Raw genomic sequence first — 12,500 nt, 5'->3', positions numbered from 1 at the left:
CTCTCTCTCTCTCTTTCTCTTGGTGGACGCTAACAGCCAATCACAGAAGCTTTTCAGCCTGTGGAATAACGTGATTGGCTAAGAGAAAAAGTTACTTGTTGATTCCGTCCTCGTGATTGGATAGAAATAGACCAATGGGGGGACTGCCTGAAGGTTACGGCCGGGGAGGGGGGGATGGGAGGATAGAAGGGGAGATCAGTGTAGATAGATAGATAGATAGATAGATAGATAGACAAATAGATAGACATTTAAACAGACAGACAGGCCGATGGATAGATATATAGATAGATAGACGGACAAATAGACAGACAGACAGACGGACAAAAAATTAAGCATATTCGCATACGTAGAAAAATAAACAAATATGCAAAACAAAATAGACAGAAAGACAGGCAAGAGAGAGAGAGAGTGAGAGAGAGAGAGAGAGAGAGAGAGAGAGAGAGAGAGAGAGAGAGAGAGAGAGAGAGAGACCATAAATAAAACACAAGATCACCAAAAGGGAGGCTTAAAACTGAAAGAAAACGTGAAATTTATGACTGACAACATGAAGGACGGTACAAACTGCGGTACTTGAATAGAAAACGGGCCTTTGTCATGCAACGGGGACTTAGGTAGATAGATACAGATAGATATGTAAGTAGGTAGATAGATAGATGAATAGATATATAGAAAACTAATATATTGAATTGCAAAGTTAATTATTCCTGTCACTTTTCTTCTCAGTCTTGTAATATAATCTTGCATTTAAATAAAGACTAAGTTAAAGTCTCCTATTTGAATATTCGTTAACGTAACCTACATGCGAAATTACGTTTGAGGGACGTTAAAAAAATAGTCTTCCTTCCATTTGTATCCTCATTAACGTAAAACCCACATGCAAGATTGAGGGTCGTTAAAAAAAATTTCTCCCCTCCATTTGAATCTTTATTAACGTAAAAACAATCATACAGACGCAATATAATAAGTTTACAGCATATTAATCCTTCACAACTAGATAGGTATCCGGTGGCTTTCCTTATCAAACCTGCCTCTTCACCTAACAATCACAATATATCTTGAATCAATGAGGCTGTGTGCGTGTATGTGTGTGTGTTTGTGTGTTGGGGCGTTACACCACCACCACCACCATCACTATGTCTATCACTTCACCCTCAGTGGGGCTGCAGTGGTGGTGGTGGCGGGGTACTGGGAGTGAGTGTGACCAACGCCACTCGCACTCCCACACTGATCGCTCGCTGGCTTGGTAACATTGCCGCCACTGTGCACGGCTTCCATCAAGTGGCGACGCGTAGAAACTTGTATGAGGGGCATGGTAATGAATAATTGGTGCCGACTTGCGCAAGATGGAAACATTGCGTAGAATGAACACCGTTGACTGGAAAAATTAATCACTAGGGGTGCCGGTGACTGAAAAACTGACTGACTGGGCTTACCGTTGACTGAAAAACTGATTAACTCACTAGGGGCACCGTTGGCTGAAAAAACTGAATCACTAGGGGTACCGGTGACTGAAAAACTGACTGACTGGGCTTACCGTTGACGAAGAAAACGAAGAAACTCACAAGGGGGCACCGTTGGCTGAAAAAAAAACTGACTGGGGTACTGTTCACTGAAAAACCTGACTGACAGACTGACTTGGGGGGTTATATCACTGGCAGCCCCACCCCTCCACTCATCCCAGGTAGAGCATCTTCTCTATATTAAGTAACCTACTGTTTGTGATCTAATGCGGGCTGTCTGTGGCCGGAACACGACAAACACAAGTGAACACAAAGGAGTAACGGAATAAACTTGTATATTACTGTTCACCGTTCACAGGCAGCCGGGAAGCGTAATGTTATGGTGACCTTGGTGAGTGGGGTGGGTGGGTGGGTGGGTGTGTTGGGGGGGTACTGCACATCCACCGTAACACAAAATTAAATTAGAAAACGAGTGATATAAATGATTTCTTGCATGCATCTTGTTATTTGTTTGTTGCAATATCATACAGTGTTTTAACATTTTTTTTCTCCAGTTTATATATATATACACTATGCCGTATGTACAAAAAAACAGGCACAAAACATTGACATAGTGAAACATTTAAAACAGGTTAAAATAATTCCTCTTTGTGACCTTTTTCTTCCTTTCTAAACAGTATAAAAGAAAAACTAAATAAAAAGGGCAGAGGAATGAATGTTGGAAATGGGGGAAGAGGGGGGACTTTGTTAATATTAATATATATATATACAGCATATAACAATACTGACAACACTGCCTTGTGATAGAAGTATTATATTCCTCATAATTTCTAAACAGTATCAAAAAACAAAAAAAGAAAACGAAAAAACTAGGAATGAGTAGTGTTTTTGTGGGGGGGGGACTGTTAATATATATATATATACAGCGTGTCCTGAAAATAACAAGACAGCTATGTGGTAGAATTAAATGTTTCTCTATTTCATAACAGCATCGCTCTCTGCAGCCAACACAAGCTGACAAGATGCTACAGTTGCTGGCTATGCATGTATGTACAACGGTTCTCCCCACCACGGTGCTACGAGGGGCGAGACGAGAGGACCAAGCCCCTCAGCCACCAAGCACACAGGTAGATCCACTTATCTGCTTCCTACATCCTGAGTGTGTATAATATCTTAGACTTGTTATTCACTCTTTTTTTATTAATTTTCTTCATGGTAAACTGAGTGAATATCATTTTTCAAGCTAAGAGGATTATCATCATTCACTCACTTATCCATTTTCTTTGTCCTAAAATTATTGGATATCATTTCTCAAGCTGTGAAAGGGTTACCATCCACTCATTTATCCAGTTCTCTTGTCAGTCAACCCAAATTTTTCATGCTAATCCATCTTATCTTTCGACCTAAGGATAAACTGAATCTCCCACTCTAATCCAGCTTATCTCTGTCATAAACCAACCTATCTTTCACCGAGCTAAGGATAAACCCAGTCTCCCACTCTAATCCAGCTTATCTCTGTCCTAAACCAACCTATCTTTCACCAAGCAAGGGACAAACCCAATCTATTCTTATCCAGCTAATCTCATCTCAGGCAAAACGTGACCCATGTATCTCATTGCCAGAGGTCACATGCTGGTGTCAAGGTGGAGTTGCTCCCTTGAGGCGCCTCCCTGGAATGTTACACCCTTAGTGGCGACGACGCAGCAGACCTGGAATTTTATACCTGGCTTGTGAGTGACCTGTGAGTGGCTGGGGGGTGTCACAAGCGTTGGTGAGTGAGTGAGAGTAGCAGGCAGCAATCTCAGTAAAATCTCAAGGTAATTATGAGCAGGAGGGGCACGGGGGATGGGAGGGAAGGAGGGTGCAACATGGGTGGTGAGGGGTGAGGGGAGGAGGTCACCCCATCACACCCCATCACTTGAAGCTGTGGCGGCGACCCAAGCAAAGGGATTGTAGGGTATGGGCTGGGGAAACGGGAGGGGGAGGAGGGGGGCCAGGGTACAGCGCCCCTCCCCCCCTTGAAAGCACAGGCCGCCAGAAAGCTACATTATAAAACCAGTTTGATATCACTTGCAGGGACAAAACTGCCATGCGATGGATAACAGAAGTACACATCTCGTAGTGGTCTTGTCTGCCCAGCCAACATGTAAAACCAGTTTGATATCACCAGTAGGGGCCCTCGGTGGCGGCCTGGCAGCGGCGGCCATCACTCCGACTCAGAGGCAGCTTCCAGGGACGTCTGCTTGGCCACGGTGGGAGGCTGGCGTGTGGCAGCCCTGGAGGAGGAGCCAGAGGTGCGGCGGCCCTGGGAATCCTGCCGGCGGCGGGTGGAGGAGGTGCGGGCCTTGGGCCGGACCGCGTGACCTCCGCTGGCGGCTGAGGCAAGGGAGGAGTGGGAGGAGGACTCACTAAGCTCCACGTCTGTGTTGAGGGAGTAAGTGGAGCCGAGCCGCTGAGCCCGCGCCCACTCTGCACCGCGTGTCACCTCCGCTGCGTTGATCTGCCGGACAGGGTGATTGGAAGGGTGTACAGAGAGAGGGAGAGAGAAGGGATGACAGGAAGAGAAGAGATGAGAAAAGAGAAGAAAGGAGACGAGAAGATAAGAGTGGAAGAGATGAGAAGAGATAACTTACATATAAACACACTCTCTCTCTCTCTCTCTACTTACCATTGACTTCGGCCGTGGGCGGTTCTCAGACTTGCCTCTTTTTCGCTGCGGTTCTCTTGGTGGTGGTTCTTGGAAGTGTAGCGTAGGCTGAGACCTGCAGGGAGAACCAGGGCAGTGAGGGAGTGAATGAGTGAGGGAGGGAGTGAAGGAGTGAGAGAGGGAGTGGGTCAGTGTATCGAGAATCGTTTTTTTTTTTTTTTTTACTTTTACTTATTTCTTTGCTTTATTTTTGTCCAAATTTTTCATTTCGTAACTGTTTTTTGTTGCTCATTTCGTTTTTTTTCTAAAGTTACTCAATTCTTCACTTTTTTTTTTCCTTCAAGGTATTAATTTCTTAACTATTTCTCTTTACATTGCGAATTTGACTAAAAAATAGTTACTCATTTTTTTTTCTTGAAGTTTCCCATATTTTAGCTTGTTTCCATTCATCACATACACAATTGGTCTGCCTTTACAAAACAAAAATATACATGAAATGAGCCTATTATCATTATCGATTCACCATTATTTTATTCTCACAAGAACCTAAAAACAAGGAAAGCTGCAGGAATACATCATGCCTACACGTGGCAGTCCCTGATTGAACTGAAATACACTCTGAAGTTAATAATATACCAACATTTAATTTAAACAGGGCTAAATAAATCTACATTGCTTCCTATACGTATTACAACAAAGGGTCATAGTTTTTAAAATTTGATAAAAACTCAACTACAATTTCTTTATCACTCCAATCCCTCCCATTCTCAAGACTAAAGAAAATGGAAGCTAGAATGTTAGGGGAGTCTTAAATGTTTACCCTTTGATCAAAACTGAACCACAAAATAATTTCTCTATCACTCCATTCTCTCCCTTTCTCAGGAATAAAGAAAATGGGAGCTGGAATGTTAGGGGAAGCTTAGATGTTTACCCTAATCCACGAACTCACACGTTGGAAGGTTAAGGAAGCAAGTTTTACCCACAATTCCTCCACTTCAATCATCACACAGGACTCGAAATGTTAGGGAAATTGATGTGTTACCCACAATCCCTTTCATTTGACTAACATGCAGCAAGGTGCCGAATAATCAATGTATGTTATGTTTACTTAGAGGAAAGCCAAATATATATAAAAACTTGCCTGTGAAGATTTAAATACTGTGTGTATGTATGTGACTGCAGGAGAGAGAGAGAGAGAGAGAGAGAGAGAGAGAGAGAGAGAGAGAGAGAGAGAGAGAGAGAGAGAGAGAGAGAGAGAGAGAGAGAGAGAGAGAGAGAGAGAGAGAGAGAGAGAGAGAGAGAGAGAGAGTGTTTGGATGCAATTACAGATGTTCTCTTCTTAAAGATGTTGATAATTGTGGTTAAGTGTTGGTTGAAGTTTTGTAAGTAGTGTGTGTGTGTGTGTGTGTGTGTGTGTGTGTGTGTGTGTGTGTGTGTGTGTGTGTGTGTGTTAGGTTAGTGTACGAGGCTGGCAATCTCAGAGACACCCAATGCTTAGTGCAGTTTAAAGTCATACCAGCAATTAACACACACCTGTACAGCACCTCACCCACACACCTGTACAGCACCTCACCCACACACTACAGCACCTCACCCACACACAGGCAACACCCATGCACTGAACACTCAACACCCAAGAAAAATAACACCTTTAGTACAAGAATTACCAGGTGTTATAAATATTGTCTTTCTCACTCAACACAAGTGAAAATTTGAGTTAGATCATTGAATAGGTGGATTTGGTGCATTTACTCTTAAGAATAATGAATAAAACACATATATAAGATTTTTTTTTCCATGTTAAACTGTTAAAATGTTGTGTTTTGTTTTCATTCAACTTTTGTGACATTCTCTCTCTCTCTCTCTCTCTCTCTCTCTCTCTCTCTCTCTCTCTCTACTCCACCTTAATCTGGCACTCAAAGGCACTATGATACAAAACACAAGATTATAATACTAAGAGTTAAGTTAATTGTTATAAAGCACAAGATTAACATTCATAATACACGGTTGTCACTGGCACCCCATGCAAACACACCCTTGGCCAGCCTTCCCAAGCAGTGCCAGACAGTGCCGCACTCCCCAGGGCATAGCAGGGCTGAGTCAGATGCTGAGAGCCAAAAGAATGTTACTGGGACGGACTGACTGACTGACTGACCAATAAATAAAATTACTAACTGTTTTCATATTTGTACACACACACACACACACACACACACACACACACACACAGATAAAAATCAATATATTTAATACCAGTTCTTCCCAATTCATGTTAAGTTAGAAGAAAAGTAATAATGATAAAAAAGATTACTTATTTTCACTTCTCTTCGTTCCTTCCACCCAAAAAAACAAAGACAAGCAAACAAGAAATGTCAAAAATATATAAAAAAAACAAGCATATAAGCAAAGCAAGCGAGGCAGATGACAAACAAATAAACAAGCAACAAACAAACAGACAAACAAACAAACACAGGGTTATTCAAGGGACAGGACAACAAGACCACTAGAAACAAACAAACAAACAAACAACAACAGCCACCAAGACTCAAAGGAGGTCAGTAGAGGTCACATTAGGGTCAAGAAGCCGAAATATTAGGTCATGTTAGCAGGGAGGTCATGGATTAAGGAGGAGGAGGAGGAGAAGACAATAAAGTGAGATTAAGTTAGGTTACGTTAAGTTATGGTTAGGTCGCGACTCAAACCAGGTCACAAGTTTAGGTCAGGAAAATATATTGGTTATTCAAGGTGTGTCACCTCTGGGATACCGGGTCACCAGGTCGCAGAGGGTCACGTAGGGTCAAGGAGGGTCACACGCCACATCACCGATCACTGAGGTTATTTGAAGCGTTAGATGACCCGAGACATGAGGTTAGGCTATCAGGTCATGAGAGGTTATGTGTGGGGTCAAAATGTCAGAAGGCTTTGTTAGGTAACCTTGGAGATATGAGGTCAAGTCAGGTCAGGTGAGGTTAGATTAAATTAGGTCATGGATTCTGTAAGTGACCTTAAGGCTATGTCAGAGTTCAGTTAGGTTATGCAGTGAGAGGTCACATTCCAGGTCAGAGGTCAGGGGAATTCCTAGGTAAAGGCTTTGTTAGGTGACCTTGGAGATAATGAGATCAGGTCATGGTGTTGTGGGGTTAGGAGAGGTCACAAGCCGGGTAAAGGTTTTGTTAGGTGACCTTGAGGGTAGGTTTGTGTTTTTATGAGGGCTTACGGGGGTCACAAGCCAGGTCAAGGTCAAAAGGGGTTCAATAAGGTCAATGGAGGTCACAGGTAAAGGTTGTATTAGGTGACCTTGGCAATAATGAGGTTAGGTGAGTGGGTTATGGGGTGTGATGGGTCATGAGGGGTTATTGGGAGCATGAGCCAGGTCAAGGTCAATGGGGGTTAAGGGGAGGTCAAGGGGTCACTCACTCACCTCTCCGGGTCGAGATCGCCTGAAGGTCGGCCCATGTTGGGGGGGAGGGGCTCCAGAGGGGGGGTGACCTGAACTACTGAAATAAGCAGGGGGGCCCCACATCACTGACCTGACCCCCCGCGCCTGCCCCGCCCCGGCCGGCCCCATGCCCCGCCCTGCCCTCGCCCCCCCGCCGCCCTCCCCCAGCACGGTGGAGGGCGAGGGAGGAAGCGGAGAGGGACTGTGTGCGCCGAACTGCCTGCGACCGTTTGCGTGTGCACGGCATGGCAGGAGGAGGGCCGGGAGGGTCGTGGGGGTCAGGGAGATCGGGGAGGTCGTCCTCGTCCCAGGCAGGGGGGTCGGGGTGGGCCAGGTCAGGGTAGGGCGGGTCGAGGTCACCGCTGCTAGAGTAACCCGATGTGAGGTCGTCAGCTGAGAGAACGCGACTGAAAGACAGACAGACCACCTCATGCGGCCTCCCTTGGCGTGCGGGGGGATGGGGGACAGGGGGGGGATGATGGGGGGGTGATGTGGAGGGGGTGAAGTGGAGAGGTAGAGACTAGAAAGAGTAGAGACAGTAGTGGGTAGTGGTGGGGTGGGGGGGTGGAGGAGCAGCATAGTAGTAGTAGTAGGTGGTGGTAGTGGTGGTGCAAGGCGGAGGGGACGTGGAGGAAAGTAGTGGAGAGGAAACTTGGAGGAAAATTATAAAGGGAAGAAGTGGAGGAAAGGGGCAGGAAACAAACAGTGGTGGAGAGAAGGGGAGGAGGAAAGTAAGGAGAGGATGGATGGAGGAAAGAGATGATGATGGAGGAGGAGGAGGAGGAGGAGGAGGAGGAGGAGGAGGAGGAGGAGGAAGACTAAGAGGAGGAGGAGGAGGACTAAGAGGAGGTAGAAGAGGACTAAGAGGAGGAGGAGGAAGACTAAGAGGAGGAGGAGGAGGAGGATAAAAACAGAAAATGGCAGAGAGAGAGAGAGAGAGAGAGAGAGAGAGAGAGAGAGAGAGAGAGAGAGAAATTTTGTGGCATCATGCAGAAAAAAAAGAAAAAAAGAAAAAAATATATAGAAAAGGAATAATAATGAAATAAAATTAATAAATGAGAGAAAATAAATACAAGAGTGCAGAAAATATTGTACCATGCATAACAGTAATACTACAACTAATAATAACAATAATAATAATAATAATAATAATAATAATAATAATAATAATAATAATAATAATCGGTGCAATAAAGAAAAAGAAAGAAAAAATGATAAATCTGAAAAAAAAAAATGAAGTAAAACATGCTAATTTTCAGGAGAGAGAGAGAGAGAGAGAGAGAGAGAGAGAGAGAGAGAGAGAGAGAGAGAGAGAGAGAGAGAGAGAGAGAGAGAGAGAGGGAGAGGGAGGCCGATGAATGCAATTTCTCTTCGTATTCATAAAAATAAATACATAAATAAATAAAAAGTCATTCAATCAGATAATAATAATAATAATAATAATAATAATAATAATAATAATAATAATAATAATAATAAATAAAATAATAATTGACAATAGAAAATAGTCAATTATATGGGATTTTTATATATATATTTTTTTTTTCTGTGTCCGTCTGTCTGTCCGTCTGTCCGTCCATCAACAAATCGCACTCAGTTTTTGGAAATGAAAAAAAAAAAAAAAAAAAAACAATAAAAGAAGCCAATTGGAGATTCGATTCTGGTTCACCATCACCATCATCACTATCAGCATCTTCATCACCATCATCATCACCACTGCCAAAATTGCTATCATCATCATCACTATCACTATCACCAACACCATCATCATCACTATCACTATCACCATTACCATCATCATCACTATCACCACCACCATCACCACCATACACGCCACCTCCTCACCACTATCACCACCACCTTCACTATCACTATCATAATCCTCACCACCACCACCACCACCACCACCACTGACACAACAAGCCCTAAGACAGGTGAAAAGATAAATTTAGCATAATTCAAATTCGTACAGGAAAACCAAGCCTTATTGCAGGTGGAGAGAGAGGTGATTCTGCCTTGTACCATTGAGGAGGAGGGGGGGGAGTGAAAACGGACCTTAATTCAGGGTTCTGTAGGGGTTACTTTGGTATTTTTATTTGCTTAGGGTGGGGGAGAGAATATTTCAGGGTTAGGTTGGAGAGAAATAACAGCGACAAAAATAATTAAGGGAATCATAATCGCTCTGGAATAAAACGATAAATTGGTAAAAAAAACAGCGAATTAAACCATGAAATTAAACTCGTATTAGGAATAAAAGCAGAAAAACACACACACAAACACACACACACACAAAAAAAAAAAAAAAGGGGAAAGAGATAACTAACACACAAACACACATACACAAAAACGGATAAAACTGAGGCAAAAAAAAAAAAATAAATAAAAATAAATAAATAAATAGAAGCAAAAAAATATATAAATAAATACACCAAAAAACACACACAGAAAAAATACCATACAGGAGGAGGAGGAGGAGGAGAGGAGGAGGAGGAGGAGGAGGAGGAGAGGACATGCTTACTCTTAAAGGCATGGAGTGCACAGCAAAGGCGCACACAGCAGCCGTACACACACACACACACACACACACACACACACACACACACACACACGACAAAAAACAATTATTTCAATACATTTTCTTAATCCTTTCACCTTTCTTTAATCTTCCATGTACATATACTGCTACTACTACTACTACTACTACTACTACTTCTACTACTTACATTATACTTCCTTCCTTCCTAAATAGAATAAATATAGAGAAAAAAGTTATAAAAAATGCATTCAATTTTTACTTTAAACTGAAAAAAAAACAATCAATAAACAGAGAAAAGGAAAAAAAAAATACAAAATGCATCTAATTTTAACTTTAAACTGAAAAAAAAAAAAAAAAATAAATAAATAATAAAATGCATTTCAATCTTTACTTTTAAAAATAGAAAAGCTGACCAACTGATAAACTGATAACAAACAAACTTTCAACCCTTTCACTGTTACAGCCTTCATTTGCTATCCCTCCCTGACTGCAAAGAACTGCTTGCAAGGAGATCCGGGAGACACAGAGGGGAAAACAATGCGAATTCTGTCTCAGAGGAACAGAAATATTTATGACTGGCGCAGAAATGGTGTTTAAATTATTATTATTATTATTATTATTATTATTATTATTATTATTATTATTATTATTATTATTTAAATCCGTTATGGGAAAATGAAGGTGAAAATTTACTTGGCGGTGAAAAGATTACATAACAAAACTATTTCTTATAAACCTTTCTCTTCTTCTTAATGTGATATAACGACTACTACTACTACTACTACTACTACTACTACTACTACTACTACTACTACTACTATTTCTACTCATCTCAATAGAAAATAAAAACTGAATGAAAAATGTAAATATGTTAGCATGTTCTATCTTATTTTTTTATTTATTTATTTTTTTTTTCATGGCTTGTTACCTCCCTCATGAACACACCTTGACTCATTAATACAGGTACAGCTTAATTAATCAATGGAAATACACCTGTAACACATTCATCAAGAGAGGTACACTATAATTCATCATCAACTCTTCACCTGTTCTTCATTCATTAACACATTCACCTGTCCCTCACACCAACCTAACCTAAGAGAGCCTAACCTAACCTAAACTGACAAAACCTAACCTAACCTAACTTAACCTAACCTAACCTGACAAAACCAAAGCTAACCTAACCTAACCTAACCTAAACTGACAAAACCTAACCTAACTTAACCTAACCTAACCTGACAAAACCAAAGCTAACCTAACTTAACAGAGCCTACCAAATTATCAAGAAACTTAACCTAACCTAACCTAACCCTCACAAAACCTAACCTAACCCAGGCAAGGCTGAACCCACCACTACTTGGCACAGCTTGGCACCCCTTGGCACTCACCTAGCAGAATCCTGGCACTCAAGTTCACAAAATCCCACCAAACTTAACCTAACCTCACCTAAAACCACTCAGGCTTACTAGGCACTGTCTGGCACCCCTTGGCACTCACCTGGCAGAATCCTGGTTGCGTGGTGACCGACGGCGCTGAACACTCCCCTCATCCGCCGCATCCTGGTAGTAATCCGTCACATCAGCGGATCGGGTCTTGGTGGAGCGAACCACTCGGCTGGCGGATGAGCCTCGAGGTTTGTATGCTGCGTCGCTCTCCGCCCTTACCCTCGGTTCGTGGTCGTATGGCCCTGTGGGGTTAGGTTAGGTTAGGCTAGGTTAAATTAGGTCTACATGTGGCAGTCCCTGTATAAATATATGCACTGTAATTAAGTTAGATAAGGTTAAGTTAGATTAAAGTTTAGATGAAGTTAGGTTAGGTTAGGTTAGGTTAGGTTAGGTTAGGTTAGGTCTACATGTTGCAGTCCTTGTTTAAATATTAAGTATATGTACTTGTAATTATGTTAGATAAGGTTAGGTTAGGTTAGGTTAGGTGAAATTAGATTAGATTAAGATTACATTAGGTCATATAAGGTTAGATTAGGTCACACTAAATTAAGTTAGACAAAAAGATTATATCAAATTACCTTAAGTTAGGTTAGACAATATTACGTTAAAGATTAAGTTAGAGAGGATTAGGTTGGGTTAAACAAAAAGCTTAGATCAGATTAATTAAGTTAGGTTACAAAATATTAAGTTAAGTGGCTATTCATTGCTCATCTCTTGCTTGTTTTGTGACGAAAATCATAGTAACTTTCATTTTTCATCATATTTTACTTCCCTGCAACACCTCACCCTAACGACCCCCTCTCTTCTGATCACCAGGTATGTGATCAGCCACTAGCACAGGTAACACCAATATATACAGGTGTTAAAACTGCTCATTAGGTGGCCAGGGTAGGTGAGGAGGGGGGGGAGGGAGTGGAGGGAGGGGCAAACTTGGCAAGGTGACAGGAGGAGGAGGAGGAGGAGGAGGAGGAGG

At 42.0% G+C, this 12,500-nt stretch overlaps 1 protein-coding gene across 4 annotated transcripts in view; it reads right to left on the bottom strand.

Moving 5' to 3' along the window:
- Positions 1–911: 911 nt before the first annotated feature.
- The window catches only part of LOC135093856 (receptor expression-enhancing protein 1-like), a 37,858-nt gene continuing 26,269 nt past the window's right edge, over positions 912–12,500 (bottom strand). For 3 of the 4 annotated variants that reach the window (XM_063993427.1, XM_063993426.1, XM_063993425.1), the window contains 3 exons: positions 11,580–11,769; positions 4,129–4,222; positions 912–3,960 (listed from right to left, as the gene is read on the bottom strand). In XM_063993427.1, coding sequence (XP_063849497.1) covers positions 3,667–3,960; positions 4,129–4,222; positions 11,580–11,769 — 578 coding nt within the window. In that variant the 3' untranslated portion in view covers positions 912–3,666. Of the gene's footprint in view, positions 3,961–4,128; positions 4,223–7,528; positions 7,605–11,579; positions 11,770–12,500 lie in introns of all 4 variants that reach the window. The other variant, XM_063993428.1, reaches the window with a different exon arrangement.

Source organism: Scylla paramamosain, chromosome 44, assembly GCF_035594125.1.
Source record: "Scylla paramamosain isolate STU-SP2022 chromosome 44, ASM3559412v1, whole genome shotgun sequence".
NCBI lineage: Eukaryota > Metazoa > Arthropoda > Malacostraca > Decapoda > Portunidae > Scylla > Scylla paramamosain.
Note: the sequence above shows the minus strand (reverse complement) of the source record. Positions and strands in the feature narration are given on the sequence as shown.